We start from the raw sequence: 17,066 nt of genomic DNA, 5'->3' as shown, positions 1-17,066 counted from the left end.
TCAATATTACTTCTGTTCATACACCAGCAGGCAGATAACTCATTTGCTGTCAGGGCTTCTGTTAGCAAACAGTACAACTCCTGTGCCTCAAATGTGGAAATGAGCTGGAAAAAGATGCTGAGAAGAAAGGACAATAAATGTGCAAACTGATACTTGAGTCATTTACAAGAACAAGATTCTACATGAGCTGCTTACCACATCATTTTGAGTGGCAGGAAATTTTTAGTGCTTAGACATCTCTATAGCCAAGTAAAATGTATTCTTTCTGGTCAAATATAAATGCCTCTTGAATTATTCCATGTAATTCTCTTTTGTGAAATGCTGCATCGCTTCATTCTTTAGTGACTGGCCTAAGTTCCATCTCCTCTGAAAATTCAATTCTGATTAGTCAAGTCCACAGTGATTCCTCCTCCTCTGAACTTGGAGACCCTGATTTTATACCAAGCTAACAATTCAAGAAAATATTAAATTGTTATTTCAAAATTTTGAAATATTGGGAAAATATGAACTTGGAAAATATCATTTTCCCAAGTTCATATAACTCATCTCCCCTACAAACTTTCATGTTGTTTGAAAGATATCTTATGTTTTGTCTTTTACTTTCACATTACTTATACATGTATATTCTAGTTTCCCTGCAAAAGTTCCTTGAGTTGTTGATATCTATTCTGCTTTCTAACACAAGTGATAATTAAACATCCACAGCCTATAGCTAAGAAGATTATATCCACATAGAAGGCCAGCATATGTACATGACACCAGAGATCAGGCATGATTTGTTCCACTTCTTCAAGCAAAGTACTCTACTACTCCAAGGGAAAAAACATTTTAATATGAAGGCTATTTTCCTAATTTTCCAAATATTCCTGCAGAATAGGAAAATGTCCGACTGGCTGTAGAGATATTTCACATCTGCACTGTGGTTAACCACATCAAGTTATTTTTACTGGATTTCTAGATTACAGGTATCAAACATAGTGCTAACTGCATTTAAAGGTAATGTTCCCCGCCAAGTTCACAAGGTTATTTGACAATTCCCTCTTTTCTGCCTCCTGGATAGGAAAAAGAATTACACTTCCCTTTTTGCCGCTGTTGACTTATCCTAAATATATTTCATTAGTCTTTCAGCTACGTGGTAGTTCTTTTGAAGGTCAAAGATTCCATTAAGATATATCCATCTAGCTATAATTTCAGCTAATTAGACAATGTTAGTCAAAGTCAAAACTGCAATGAGGTACCAGTCAGAATGGTCATCATCAAAAAGTCTACAAATAATAAATGTTGGAGAGGATATGGAGAAAGGGGAGTCCTCCTACACTGTGGTGCGAATGTAAATTGGTGCAGCCACTGTGGACAGCATTATGGAGGTTCATCAAAAAACTAAAAAATAGAGTTGCCATATGATACAGCAAACCTACTCCTGTGTATATACCCATACAAACCTATTATTCAAAAAGATATATGCACCTCTATATTAATAGCAGCACTATTTACAACAGTCAAGACATGGAAGCAACCTAAATATCCATCAACAGACAAATAGACAAAGAAGATGTAGTATATATATGATGGAATATTACTCAGACATCAAAAGAATGCAATAATGTTTCTTATAGAAACATGGACAGACAAAGAAATTATCACACTAAGTGAACTAAGTCAGAGAAAGACAAATACCGTATGATAATCACTTATATCTGGAATCTAAAACGTGATAGAAATCAACATATCTGTGAAACAAAAACAGACTCACAGATACAGAGAACAGAACTGTGGTTGCCAAGGTGGAGGGAAAGGAGGGGAAGGAAGGAATGGGAGTTTGGCATTAGGAGAGGCAAACTATTATATATACTATGGATAAATAAGGTTCTACTGTGTAGCACAGACAGCTATATTCAATATCCTGTGACAAATTATAATGGAAAAGAATAAGAAAAAAAATATACATATGTGAGTCACTTTACTGCATAGAAGAAATTAATATAACATTATAGTAAATCAACTATATTTCAATAAAATTTAAAGAAAGTTGCAGCCAATAGTAACTCAAAACTTTGATAATGGATGGACTGTGCCATTTACAATGAACAGTAGTCTAAGAACTAATTACCCGGACAGTTTATACATGCTCTTTTCCAATTTCTATACCACCATGTGTAATAACAGGTATCAAAAAGATATTTATCTATGAATGTATTTGCCTTTTTAAGTGGTTAAAAAGTCTCAACAAACTTAGAATTCGATGTTGCCTGAAAACTAAACAGGAAGCAGGACTAAGGGTTAAAGAATGGATGCTCAGAAACACCTGAGTATAAATTCTGGCTCTGCCGTTTACTAGCTTTGCAATCTTGGTGGGGGGTTCACTCCTTTTGCCTCAATGTCCTTGCTTGAAATCTAGATATAATAGTAAAATCTGTCTTAAGGATTTTTTGGGGTGAGAATTAAATAAACTTCAAAGCATGTTCATGAGGAACTCCTTCCTGAAGCATGCATGCAGTGAGCCATTTTCTCTACCCTGACTGGCCCCACCACTTCTCTTTAAACTATCTATCACTCTCCCTTTAAGAAGTAAACATTTATTAAGGAGAACTTAATTTTAAATAATGCAACACTGCCAAGGTAATCTACCCTAAATAGTCATCAGGATATATATAAGAAATTATACATAAAAGTTATCTAACACTGAATAAACAGAAATAATCTAAAGTATAACACTAGGGAAATGACTAAATAAAATATTGTATACATGCTATCAAGTTACATACAGGAAACGGTATACAAAGAACTCGGTATACTAATATATGTAATGTGACAAATAAAATAGCAGTATCATAAGGTTCTTGTGTCCATTGTGAGTTAAAAGTGCTTAAAAGATAAATAGCCATATAGTAAATTAAAGATTACTGTTTGTAAAGATCAAGTATTGCCATTATATCTATGTATAAGTATTCGTAAGTTCTTCGGGAAAAAGCAGTGAAGAACAGTTTCTCTTTATTTCATTTACCTCTTAATTTGTATTTCTTAATTTCCCTATATGTAAGTTTCACCAGTAGATATTTTTGTCTCCATTTCCTTTACTTCTCAACCCACCTCAATCAATTTGTGCCCCTACTCTGGTGGGCAATTTGCCATGAGCATTTATCAATTTAAATTTCATGACTGAATTAATAATGTAACACTTAATGAGGAAATCATTATTACTTCTGAATAGGAGATATTACCTTCGTGAGAGATTTCCTTCCAAGGATTCGGTGGATACATGAAAGCTGCATTCTGGATTTGGTCGTGAATGTCCTCATCTTCATTAAATGGGAATGTGCCACTTAGGCTTACATAGATGATGACCCCAACAGACCACATGTCTAGAGAGCGATTATAGCCCTTGTTCCTTAGAACCTCAGGAGCCAGGTAAGCTGGGGTACCCACCACTGACCTCCGGAAAGACTTCTCTCCAATGATCCGGGCAAAACCAAAATCACAAAGTTTCACCTGTTGATAATAATGGTTTGAAGATACAGTCAGGTCACAAATTTGTGTGTCAGTTTGTGTCTTGGTCCACAACAGCTAAAAAACAACTATAATACTTTATATATATTTTATGGATTTCTCATGGTAGAACTAACAGCTATTTTACATTTTATGTACTTGAGGATAACAATTTATGAAAAGACACAAAAGTATATTTTTATTCATAAAAATATCATCTAAATATTTTCCCTTCCTCCTCCTAGAACTGAGAGACAAATGTGAAAATATGTATACATAAAATTAGGTTATTCTGTTTTACAAGGCAGGAAAACATCATGCAAAGTGATGGATTTAACTCAAAGACTTATAAATAAAGGTTGAAGGATAAGCACATGCCATCATGCACAATATCCTAAAAATTAGCTCTACACGGACAGGTAGCCAGGATCTGAGGGCATCATGGAAGCAACACCGAACAGCCACCTTGGTCAGGTCACTTCAGACACAAGGGTATCTGGAAAGAGATCCAGTTGTTTTGCAGTCTCTGAGTTGAGGAAAAGAAGAAACTTCTGTCTTCATCCCTGGGAACAACACTGAACTGCAATACCCTGCCTAACATTAGAGAGCTGGGAGCATCCCTGGGACTCTGAAGTTGTCTCCCTGTCAGGCCTGCGCTCCCAGCACTGACCTAGTGCTGCCCGTTCTCCAGGATGTCCACACCACGGCAGCAGAAGCAGAATGAGAGGCCTGGTGTGCATTATATTATAAAGGCAGGCTGAACTGAGATGCAGAATGACAAAGGCAGTCCCCGTAATAAAAGAAGGTAACAAACGGATGAAAACAGACAGTGAAAGTTTTGAGGAGAAAGGGTGACGGAAGGCAGCAAGGGAGCCAGTGATGCTGTCGGCTGCCTTTTGGCCGAGAGGCTTTCATACTTGCCTGAGGGAAAGGATCAGCTGATGCTAGCAACACGTTTTCTGGTTTGAGGTCACAATGAACAATATTTTTGAAGTGTAGATGCCGCAAAGCCACAAGTATCTATAAAGGAGAAAATCATCAACATCAGCTTATTTTAATCTGAAAGGTTGGTTCAAACTGTGGGTCAAGAGAAAACTCAAAATGAACAGTGACATTTCTTTATGCTTCAGACCCTGAAATAAGCTAGCATGTGTCTAAGGAAACTTTATTGGAAAAAGTACTATATTATGGTAACCAGATGGCAACCAAAACAGGTAAAGATAAAAGAATTCAATGATATCTAACAGGATACACATTCCTGAATATTTTCAAAGATTCAGGACTCAGCCATCGTGCATTTTAAAATTTCATGAGCAGTTTTAATACCTGGAGCTGTATACACATTATTCATTTGGTACTATCCTAAACCCTGACTACTACAGATATAAATTAGATAATACCATAAGCCATTCCAACTTTTTTTTTTTTTAGTGTAGTTCAGACTCTGGAGATAGGGACTAAACAACAGGGCTAGAAAGCTCTAGTTAAACAGTGATAACATCTGATATTAAATATTACCTTTTTTATTTCCTGACTCTAATTGATTTCTTACCTGAGTAATTAAAAACTTCGTTATGTGCTCTGGCAACCTGCCCTTTTCACTTGACAAGATCATCTCCAGCATGTCTCCATGGAGTTTTTCCATAACAACAAACACTCTTTCAGGCGTCTCAAACATACACTCCAAATTTACAACACCAGGGTGATGAAGGTTCTATTAAAGATAAATAAAGCACTTGAAGAAAATGAGTTTTTTGATACTGTTTGGCAAGCTCACTGATTATACAAAACTGTTCAAGCTTAAAGCTATGGAGAAACCCACACTTAAGATTTTTAACACCTCTAAATTCCACATGTGCTGCCTTATATTTTTGAAATTCTAATGTCTCCAAAAAAATGCATCTTGACTTTCTGTGCACAGTGAATATTTTTTTCTATGCTATAAATCAAAATTCCAGCACAGTGAATTGCTAATTAAGTTTTAATTAGAATATCATATTGGAAAATCTGTAGTTTCTTAGGATCATCTCCAATATTAAGCATACTGTCCTAAATAAGTTTACTAGGCCATCCGTACACACTTGGTACAAATTTAATGTAGACAAGATGAAATACGTTCATGGAGCGCATCTGACTGCACTGATGAAGCACATTAATCAAAACTTTTTGGAGCTGCTGTGCTCTCAGAGGCTGCTCTAGTTTGCTATGAAAGCTCTTACACAACAGTAAAGATCCCCATGAAAACAGCAAATATTATTGAGCCCCTGTTTTGTTCAGGACATCATGCTATGTGGTAGTGCTTCATAGTTCTCAAGCACTCAATAAATATTTCCACAATAAACTAATGGCCAATAATGATAGGCTGCATTTGGCTTGACATGTTAATTGTCACACATGTCAAGTAAAATTACTCTTAACATTAGATGGGCCCTTGTAATGATCCTTAACTCTGAATGTTGGTCTGGGGTCGTCAACAAAAGCCTTTGATCATTTGACTTTATTTTTTTCCTGCACGTAACAAAAAATCCTAACATTAAAAGAACTATTATATATTCCACTAATATTTCAATGAAAAATAGGGAAAAAACAATCATCTTGAATAAAAATTACCGAAAGAAAAAAACACAGACTGACTTAAATGTGTTAACAGTTGAACACAGGGAAGAAAATAAATCCTTTATTCCAAGGGAAAAAAATCTTAGTCAGCCATAAAATTAAATGCAAAATGAAATTTTCACAAATTATTGGAAACCTGAAATGGCTCAGTCTTCAGACCTCATAGACAGATGCTGGGAGGTGGGCAGTAGAGGGGACGTGAGTGAATCTGCGCTGTCACTATCCTCCAGGCTACTTCTCAGTACAGAGAGCCTGGCATTGACTCAACATGGACACATGCTATGGTTGGCAGTAGCTCCCATGATGAGAACCTGCCTCGCTGGATGAGAACCCCATCCACTACTCTGGCAAGTCTGCTCTCTGCCTTAGACATCAGATGGGACTTTAATATGTGTGTATTTACTTTGTATTTTTCCAGAATGTTCTAGACCAAAAGTATAAAGTGAATTAATAAGATTGTTTTCTGTCAACGATTTCCCCGTGGACTCTCAAGGAGAGTCTAATAGCTTCTTTATATAAAAGATAAAGGAAAATTTGGCTATTTCTTGGTAAAGGACTTTGAATATACTTAGGTATATATTTTAGGAAATAAAGTATATTCAATGAATTCATTGAATTAAAGGTCACGTGAACGCAACTGGTAAAAGAAATATGTCTTGGAAAAGTTTTAGCTCCCGCATTCATTGCACTTGGTCCTTGATCTTTCACCAAAACCTTTACATTTTACAGGTCTGCTGAAGAATATATTGAATGGTAGCTGACAAACCTTTCAAATAGCAAAATGCCTTTATTTTTTCTGCTGATATATAATAAGTTGATACTTTTTGAGTTCATTATGTATGGTTGAGACAAAGCCATCACAGATGCCTACTCAAAAGCTGTATGCTTTTGCACTCAATCAAATGACCAAACTTGCTTTTACATTCGACAATAACAAAAGTAAGCAGAATATACAGAATCATGTCTTCATTAACAAAAATCTCTATACTGATGAGAAGTTAATTTACTTAGCCTAGAGAAGACATCTGAAGACTAAAGAGAGGGAAAAAAATTAAAGTTACTATTTTGTATCATGTATCATTCATATTGCCTTTTTAAAACCTTAAGATCAACTCTGCTGCTGCTACTGCTGCTAAGTCACTTCAGTCGTGTCCGACTCTGTGTGACCCCATAGACGGAAGCCCACCAGGCTCCCCCGTCCCTGGGATTCTCCAGGCAAGAACCCTGGAGTGGGTTGCCATTTCCTTCTCCAATGTGTGAAAGTGAAAAGTGAAAGTGAAGTCGCTCAGTCGAGTCTGACCCTTAGCGACCCCACGGACTGCAGCCTACCAGGCTCCTCCATCCATGGGATTTTCTAGGCAACAGTACTGGAGTGGCTTGCCATTGCCTTCCCCCAGTAAGATCAACTCTAAGATCAGCTTTAACCAAAGTAGCTGATGTGACTTGTTCACAATTTTAACTTTTTATAGAAACTATGAAGTAGCTTTTCAAAATTTTCCTTTTAAAGTCTAAAGTAAATTAACTAACTTAAAAATGGTTTGATGATTATAACATCAACTATTGCATAGTAGTGTTCAAAAAGAACCTTTGTTAACTTCTCAGGCCTAGCTCAGAAATTTGGATAATAAATTTCATGGCAGAGTAAGCTACTACAGGACTTTGTGGCCATCTGTTTGTTGCATTTAAGTAATCTAATTTTCAGGAAATGAAACATTTGGTCAAATATAGGAAAGAATAGTGTCCATTCACACATTACAGAGTGATGACATATCCATGGGGTGAATATGAGTTATTTTAAAGTCTGGGAGGAAATGTCATTTGGAGATCAAGACAAAAATTTTCTGACTCAAACTGCCTAGAGAGTTCTTATGTAATTAATGGAAGCTAGTCATTAAAAGCAAAAGATTTTACAAAAGCAGTAATACTTTATAAATATTTAATTAAAAATTTTAGTTTATACATGTATTCTATTTTATATTACAATTTTAGATTTGCATTGAGGGTTATTTTACTTTACTTATAATCTTTAATTCTAATAGTATTGCTTTATTGTAAACCTAACATTGTGAATTCATTCCAAACATCTAGCTGTGATAAATTAATGCCATGTTTTCCCCTTTTTCTACCTTCAGGATTATCACACTCAAACATATGAGAGGTAGGAAAGAGAAAAATTAGGTTCAATGTATCTATTCAACAGGTTATTTAGGAGACAGCCTTAATGTGGGAACTTCTGACTACTTCTCTGTCAAAGGACTAAGTGATTTAGGTCATACTGAGACAGAAAGGAAGAAAATTAGAAGTGGAGAATCCAGGATCTAAGTTCTAAATAGCACACAGAGCAGACAGAATACACCAGCACAGTGGTGCACAGTGGCAAGGATGGGGAAGTCAGGCACAGCAACATGGCAACGGCTCTGCTGATAGTCACTCCCGAACTGAAAGAACACACCATCTTATACATTTTCTAATCACAGTCTTTTAAAATTTATGCTGCACTTACTGACCCTAGAATTCACCATCACTTAGTACGGGATACAGCATGTAACGATACCTTGATAGTTGCTAAAAAGTCGGTGTAGAGGAGATGATTATAAGAAGACGTGTCAAAGATAATACCCAAATTAATGTGGTAAACTCAGCTATCTCGCCTAAATTCTCTCTTTAGTTTGATAACCAGAAATTTAAAGTGGAAGAAAAGACAATTTCCTTCTGTCTTTCACCTAAAGGAAGTTACATTAAGTATGAAACCCACACTAATGCCTTCTACTTTGTTCTCTCCTATCTTCCTAGGTGGCTCTAATGGCAAAGAACCCGCCTGCCAATGCAGCAGATTGAAGAAATGCAGGTTCAATCCCTGGGTCAGGAAGAACCCCTGGAGGAGAACATGGCAACTCACTCTAGTATTCTTGCCTGGAGAATCCCATGGACAGAGGAGCCTGGTGGGTTATAGTCCACAGGGTCACAGAGAGTTGGACATGACTGAAGCAACTTAGCATGCAGTATGCACGAATCTTCCCTCATGGGCTTCCCTGATGGCTCAATGGTAAAGAATCTGCCTGCCAATTTAGGAGACACAGGTTAGATCCCTGGGTCAGGAAGCTCCCCTGGAGAAGGAATGGCAACCCACTTCAGTATTCTTGCCTGGAGAAACACAGGGACGGAGGAGCCTGGTGGGCTACAGTTCATGGAGTTGCAAAAGAGTTGGGCATGACTTAGTGACTAAACAACAATAACATCCTCCCTCATGATGTATTTTTAAACCTCAATGATGACAGAGGTGCTTCTACTCTGATGTCAACAGGTAAGGGCTGTGTTACACCACATGAGAGCCCTCCTGACTTAACGTGGGGTGGGGATTATTTGGTTGTTGCATGCAAATGTGTCCTTATTTCATGTTTGGTTGACAAAAGCCTACAATTTATAAATAGTTTCATACTCTAGAAGTTATCTTTTAGGAGGTAACATTTTAGGAAAGGACATTGATAATAACTCAGAACCAATAAAGCTAACATATACTGTCAGAGGAACAAATGCAGCAATATTACTTCAGTATGACCAGATGTAACAATCCACCCTCCTGTGAATCACTGGCTGACATTTAGATAAATGGAGTCACAACCGAATTTAACCTATTAGACTCTGTGAACTCAGAAATGATCTGATCATTCCCGGTAAAACTGTTTGCATATACCATCCATCAGAACTTGCAATGTAGTATTATATTTTTGTGTGGCATTAATTAGCTCAGATTGACCCTGGTTTAAAAAGTTCAAAATTTTCTGGAAGAAATAAGTTGAAGCATCTCCATTGGCTGTTAATACAATACATATATTGTGTCCGGATTTCAAGAAGGGGAGTCAGCTTTCAGATGGCTAGCTTACAGTGCACAATTTACCATTATTTTTTCCATCTTAAGTTAGCTACAAGTTCTGTGCATCCTATTAAGTAACACTGGCCCAAAAAAAATTTTTTAAAGAATCAGTTCAATATTTGCATAAAAGTAAAAAAAAAACTCAGGTGAGGCTTGATATATAATTCCTGTATTCACATATATCCATAAACCTATCTACAACCCTCTCAATCATTCTGAACTTAATCTTCTCTGGAACTGCTTTAATCTAGCTTTAGATTTCAAGGCCATGCACACACATGATAAACAGAATGAGTTCTCTCCTTTCCTCATAAAAGGAGAAGAGACTGAATGCAGAGAGGAGTATGCAGAAAACATACTTACAAAACCCTCCCATCACCTCTCATGTTTCTAGCCTTTTCACCAGGTAGAAATAGAATAAAAATATGTGCTATTTTCTACTTATCATCAGGAATCTTTTAGGGGTTATGAATGGGAAATCTAAAAAGCAAAATCTAGATGCCTAAACCCACCATGTGGACTCATACACCGAGGTTCCACGGCACTGTTTGTATATGACTGAAGTTGTTACTATAATTTTGGAGAGTCAAAGGAGTGACTTCGACCAAATGAAACGCCCTTACACAGCAAGAATACTGTACATATCCAGGTATCTACCCCCAAACCCCTGACCAAGGCCAGAGTTTCAAGCTGAATTTAAAAGGATGCAAATTTGAGAATAAGAACAAAGGCTTAAAAGACAGAAAAAATCAGTAATGATTGTTACTTTAAAAAAAAATGTAAAAAGTTAAAAAAATGTTAAAAAAGCATTAGTAAATATTCCACCCATAAAGTGTGAGCCTCTTTCCTCCATGCAATTACTCAGTTTGTGTTTAGTGAAAAGGCATGAATCAAAAGAACGGCATGTTAAAAGAAGGAAGTTGGAATTTGTAGATCAAGGTATGTTTACTGTACATAAAAGTTAAAAATTGGATCAAATAGCTGAATTTTTTTTTTCTATTTGCTACAAATGCATGGCAATAGACACATATCTGGAACACTTTTTTATTTCCTGCTAACCTAACTGGCTGGAAACATGAACACATGAATCCAATCTCATCCCGATGTTAAAGTGCAACTTTTAACAAAGTGTTATGACTGTAACCCAATTACTATACTTAGAGGTTACCATTCCAATAAGCATAACACTCTATTATGAGGTTAAATGACCTGTACAGACACATAATCTATCTGAAGTCTTAAGTACTGGATTCTGGGAACTGGAGTGAGCATACCAGGTGTCCTGGACGGGGTTAGAGGACACAACGTCATGTGCAAAAAAAGTCAGATTGTGTTATCTTACACTGTATAACGATTTTGTGGCACTTAGACGTCATATTATCAAAACTGAACAGGTTCTTAATTATGGGGCATCTCAGAATCTTTAAGTGAAAGACTATTCACTTCCAAGATGCAGATGACCCGGATGTAGTATGCAGTATTTTCTAAGCTTTCTTTTTGAGCACATCTTAATCCTCACCTTCCTCCATGAAGGAACTCAGAAGACATGATCTTCCAAAAATATACTGGGGAACACTGATTTTAAAAAACACTTCAGGGACTTCCCTGGTGGTCCAGAGGCTGACACTGCACTCTCAGTGCAGGGGAACTAGATCCCACATGCCCAACTAAGAGAACACATGCGGCAACTAAAGATCCTGCATGCCATGATGAAGACCTAAGATCCTGTGTGCCAAAAATAAAGCAAATAAGCAATAAATAAAATAGACCTGGTACAGCCAAATAAATAAACAAAAATAAATATTAAAACATTAAAAACACTTTATATATTATTTAATTCAACCCCCGTAAAACATTCCTGTGAAGCAAGCACATCGAGTCAGATGAATTCTAATCCATAATTAAGGAAACCAAGATTATAAGAAATTTATGAAAAAAGTGAAAAGCTCGGACTGGAACCTGGCCATCTGACACTAAGTTTTCATTATGACTAAATTATTATGGAACACAATATCTAGTCAGAAAATTTTTCAAGTTTGTTTTCTTTTTATTATATTTTAAAAAGTGTTTTCTTCTATTTTAGACACATATATACATAATTTACAGATAATTTTTTTGGAGCATGCAGAAGATAACAAGATCACTTTAAAGCTGTAAAACATGTCTTCAAAAGAAACAATTTCATGAAAATTGTTCACATAGTAATATAAAAATGAAAAAAAATTTGAAGAACTATGAACATATAAGGTGAAACAACAGAAGTATAAACTTTTTATTAAACATAAAAATACTCACTTTTTGAATATTTTTCTCCTGAGAAAGAAAAGTTGACTCCTTCATGCTTTAAATAAAATCACCAGTTTCTGCAAATTTTCATTTTCCCACTCATACTTAGCAATATTATTCTCTGGTTTCCTGTTATGATTATCTCTTTCCACCTACTCTTGATCATCTTTTTAGACTAAGAGAACAAAGCCAGGTATTTACAAGATATATATTTAATCTTGTTCTGTGAAGATAAATTACCATGTTTTGTAGTCAAAAGGAAATGAAGCTAAAGTATACTTTATTATCTTACTGGCATGCTCTGCAATTCTATACCAGTCTGTTTCCTTCATCTGTGGCAATATAATTTGCTCAACAAATATTTACTGAGTGTTTACTAGGGGCCAGGCATATGTTAATATATTTTCAGCTGTACCCCAGGTTTTGAGTCAACCATGCTCTTTGTTAACACAAAATTATATGTCTATATGTTCTCTATTTAAGAAATTCAATATCAAGTTATTTGAAATCATTCCTAGGAGCTAGACAAGTGGTTTCAATACTATTAATAGTAAGATAAGTATGGAATCTTTACTATATGCCAGGCACTAAGAATTTCAACAAATTATCGTACTCAATTCTTATAACACCTGTACAAAGTTTTATGGATAAGGAAATTGAGACTAAGAGAAACTAAGTAACTTATCCAAGCTCCTAAGACTCTTAAGCCTGATGTGAGAACCCTGGCAGTCTAAGCACAGAACCTATGCTCTTTAAACATTATGCTATCTATTACCTTAGTATTTTCCTTGGACTCAAATCCGTTTGGAACCAGTGCTGCCTGTTCTAACTAGCATGCATCAGGGGCTATGCTACTTAAGCCTCCTCGTCTTACTCTCACATCCCATCTGAGCATGTTCTCTGGATTTCTGAATGCTGCTTCATCAGTCTTCTCACCACAGTGTCCCCTGTATCTGTTAGGACATCCACATTGACAATTTGGATTCCTTGCCCTCCTGACTGATAAAATGTCTTCCCTATAGCTTAATCTGTTTTTAAGCTGATGTATCACCCCCACCCCCACTCCCACCCCCACCCCAGTGTTGTTCTCTGTTACCGATTCCACTCCTGATCTTGAAATTTCATTGCCTTTAAAAGTATCACTCTGGCATACTGTCTGGTTTCTTTCACACCCGATGCCCAATCTTACTCCCAGGGCTAAGCTTTAGAGGTAGCTGTAACATCTGGAACAATAAGCAGCCCATCTACACTCTTCCTTCTCATAAAATATCATAGTATTCTAACTGGAGCCTAAAATTTAATTACTTATTTATGCAGAATGGGGGCGTTTTGACTGTTAAAACTAGCTTTGATTATTATAACTAGTAGAGTCTCCAAAAAAGTTTTCTTGCATTTAAACTTTTTTCTCTATATCATCCCTCAATACTGATCTGAAGGTAATAATTTTTTGAAAATATTTCAATAATTCACAATCACCCAAGCATAATAAAATCCAGTTGACTTGGCATGATATCTACGGTTCTCCATGAACTCTCACAAAAGCCATTTCCTAGTCTTACCTAAGTGTACTCTGTCCTTTCATAGCAGTCTCTAAACTAAGGGAGGCAAACTCTTGGGGAAATGGAAGATTAAAAGATAGGTGAGCACAGGGATAGTGTTAAGGAAAATTTGCTTTGTTTATATTTGTACCCCTACTACCTGGAACATGGGAAGTACTCAATAATTATACTTTGAATGAATGAATGTTAAAAATCCATAAATAATTTTCTAATATAGATCTATTTGAGAAAATCTCCATATTCTTCAAATTCTCAATCCCCAGGTTACCTTTCACAATATTTTTTTTTCCTACTTTTCAAAAGGAAGGTATGCTTCTTATACATTTCAAACACTACTAAGGTACCTTGCCATGGGGAAGAAAATTGTCTAGGAAAAAAATAAAGGATAATTTTGAAATATTGTGTTGGTATGAACGGAATAACTCTAATAACTTGGAACTCAATTTTTTGGCAACTTAGCCTCTTATACATGCTTTCACCAAAATCAGAGAAGCATTTAATGAATCTATTAATAGAATTAAAAGAGGATGAATTTCTGAAGATAAATCACTTGGACTGTTTCTATCTTATTTGGGGGGGTAGCATTACAACTTGGCTTCTACAATTTAACAAAAGGACTAAAATTGCTGAACTGTTTAATTTAAACAAAAAATAATAATCACCTAAAAATTAATTAACTATAAAAAAACCTCATTAAATAATGTGCTTTCAGTAACATTTCATTTTTTATGTTAACAAGCATAGATCAAACTTTACAGAATATTTATCTTGCTAGACAAAGGTTTTACTAATAACTGTAATGATAAATGAATTCAGGATAATGCTTTACACATTCAGTGTTATAATCAAGAAATTTAAAAATATACAATGATTTTTATTGTAAATAAATATGAAAGGAGAACCAATAAAAGACGTTAAAGTATAAAAATATATAACGTTGGAATATATTTCTGTGGTAAAAGTATAATGTAGTCAAAGAAAACAAAAATACTATAAAATATGCTATTGCTTAAAAAGCCTATGCATGTATTTTTAAATGACTGTTTAAAGATATAAAATGTTTTTGATATTTAGATTGTAATGCATATATTTAAATGAGTTATACAACAGCCTTATTTTCAAATACCAGTATTTTCACTATAGTACAAAATTAAAATTCTCTGAACTTCTGACAAAATAGTTCTAGTTGTCAACTTAAAAATATACAAGCAGATACAAAGATTTTTGGAATTCTTTTTGAGTATTCTAAAAGTGTTTAGAATTTGAAGAGTTTTTAGAATTATTTTTTCAAACCACATGAAGTGATTTGAAGCCACTCTTTTAAAATGATCTAGTTTTCTACTGATATTTCATAGTGTATTTATTTTATTAAGGTGGCCCCTCAGCCTAACATCCCTTTCCAACATTTCTTTGGTCACCAAAAATCATGACTCTTTCAAGATTTCACCAATGCTATATTTCTCTTTGAAAATCTCCCTCATTCCAGTACCCTGACCTCTGCCATAACTGATGACTTCTTTCACTATGTTCTATGTTTCCACAGCTATCCTGACTTGCAGTTACTTGTATCTGTCTGTCCAAATATATGATAAATATTCTAAAAGGTTTCACTCACTGTTATACAACCTAATAAATCGCTTTGTATCAAAGAAGGAAGGGCTTCAAGAGTACTGTTGAATGACTTAACATTTTTATTAATTGAAGGAAATGAAGTTCCTTAGAAACTGGAGAAATGATAGGAAAATGGACAAAATTAGAGAATAACTTGCAGGGAAAGAAATTAGGAATAATTGTTCGGTTTTTGGCTAGTTGGTTTGGGTAAGACTGGCACAGCAAAGTGGAGATATCCTAATGCCAGAAATAGGAGACTGAAGTGTCTGTGAAAGAACAGAGCTCACGAGATAAATTAAGGAAATAACCTGAGAAATAATGAGTCTCTTAAAGTGGATCTTAAAGTGGATGAGATCACTCTGGGAAAGAGTCCCAGATTAGCATAAACCATTTAGACGAAGGGAAGGTCAGTAAGAAGAACAGAGCTAGCAGAGCTAGCAGGGAAGGTGAAATGGGGCCTGATGAGTGCGGGGATGAAGTGAGGCGCAAGTGATCAATGCTGTTGAAGCTCTGAGACTAGTCAAGTAGGGTAAAGACTGAAAAATAGCCAAAGAGTGATGGTTGGGCAGAGGTAGAAGACAGGAGATTGGCAAAAGTTCCTTACACTGTAAAAAGGTGTGGAAACCAAAGACAGATATTTGTGAATAAGAATGGAAAGCAGCATAGAGCACAAATTTAAAGTATGTCAATATAAAATGTGCTGCAACCATGAGAGATGGCCTAGACAAATCAAGAACACAGTTTGTTGTTGCTATTCTTTTGTTTTAAAGTTAAGAGATACTTTAATGGGAAGAAGAGTGCCTCGCAACAGAGAAATAAGAATGATGGTGGAATTTTAGGAGATAAGTACAAGGGAATATACTTAATCTATGGCCTATAAAATTCTTACATATCTTTTCCTACATTCTGTATTCAGCACCTTTAGTATTCCAAAATGCTTTAATATAATGTATCATAAACAGAAGCTCTAGTATTGTTCCTTAGAAAAAAATAAGCTGATATTTAAGATAAAGACAAAACAGTATATCAATTAGAATTATATACATTCATTAGCATTATCCTAAAGCTTTTGTGCATTGTGATATTATGTGAGAAAATAAAAATGAATTTAGACTGAATGAGCCTATGTTGATAACTTAAATTGTATTAAATATATCATGCCAGTATCACTTAGTTTAGATTGTAAGTTTCTAAGCCTTCTAAGATTAATTGCATCTTCTTACAAAAGTCAGTTTTCTGTAATATCCCCAACAATCATAAACTATCTTTTTATCTCTATTTCGTTAACATGAATAGAAAAAAAACAAAAATTTAAGATTTACCTTTTTTAAAAATCAAGATACAACTTATAAAATCATACTATAAATAAGATCTCTCGGGAAGTTTTGAATGAAGTTTAACACCTACATTAATTTATCATCCTTCTGAAATATAATACTATAACAAAGCATTTAGAGATAATGAAAACAGCTATCTGAAATGATGTAAATCAGGGATAACTATGCCAAGAGATTCACACTTGCCTTAATTTTTCAACTGTTCAAAGATATCTAAAGAGTGTAGCTTTCTAATGACTAAATCAGCCTCTAGAAAGGCTTTGCCCAGTAAAGAAGATGAACAAGAAAAAGAAAGGA

The 17,066-nt window shown here is 35.2% G+C and overlaps 1 protein-coding gene across 2 annotated transcripts in view; it reads right to left on the bottom strand.

Moving 5' to 3' along the window:
• The window catches only part of PRKD1 (protein kinase D1), a 360,671-nt gene that overhangs the window by 23,310 nt on the left and 320,295 nt on the right, over positions 1 to 17,066 (bottom strand). For both annotated transcript variants that reach the window (XM_055418185.2, XM_055418186.2), the window contains 3 exons: positions 5,039 to 5,200; positions 4,408 to 4,506; positions 3,222 to 3,489 (listed from right to left, as the gene is read on the bottom strand). In XM_055418185.2, coding sequence (XP_055274160.1) covers positions 3,222 to 3,489; positions 4,408 to 4,506; positions 5,039 to 5,200 — 529 coding nt within the window. The remainder of the gene's footprint in view (positions 1 to 3,221; positions 3,490 to 4,407; positions 4,507 to 5,038; positions 5,201 to 17,066) is intronic.

The sequence above is a fragment of the Moschus berezovskii genome, chromosome 21, assembly GCF_049115385.1.
Source record: "Moschus berezovskii isolate FMDL1 chromosome 21, NW_MosBer_1.0, whole genome shotgun sequence".
In the NCBI taxonomy this organism is placed as follows: domain Eukaryota; kingdom Metazoa; phylum Chordata; class Mammalia; order Artiodactyla; family Moschidae; genus Moschus; species Moschus berezovskii.
Note: the sequence above shows the minus strand (reverse complement) of the source record. Positions and strands in the feature narration are given on the sequence as shown.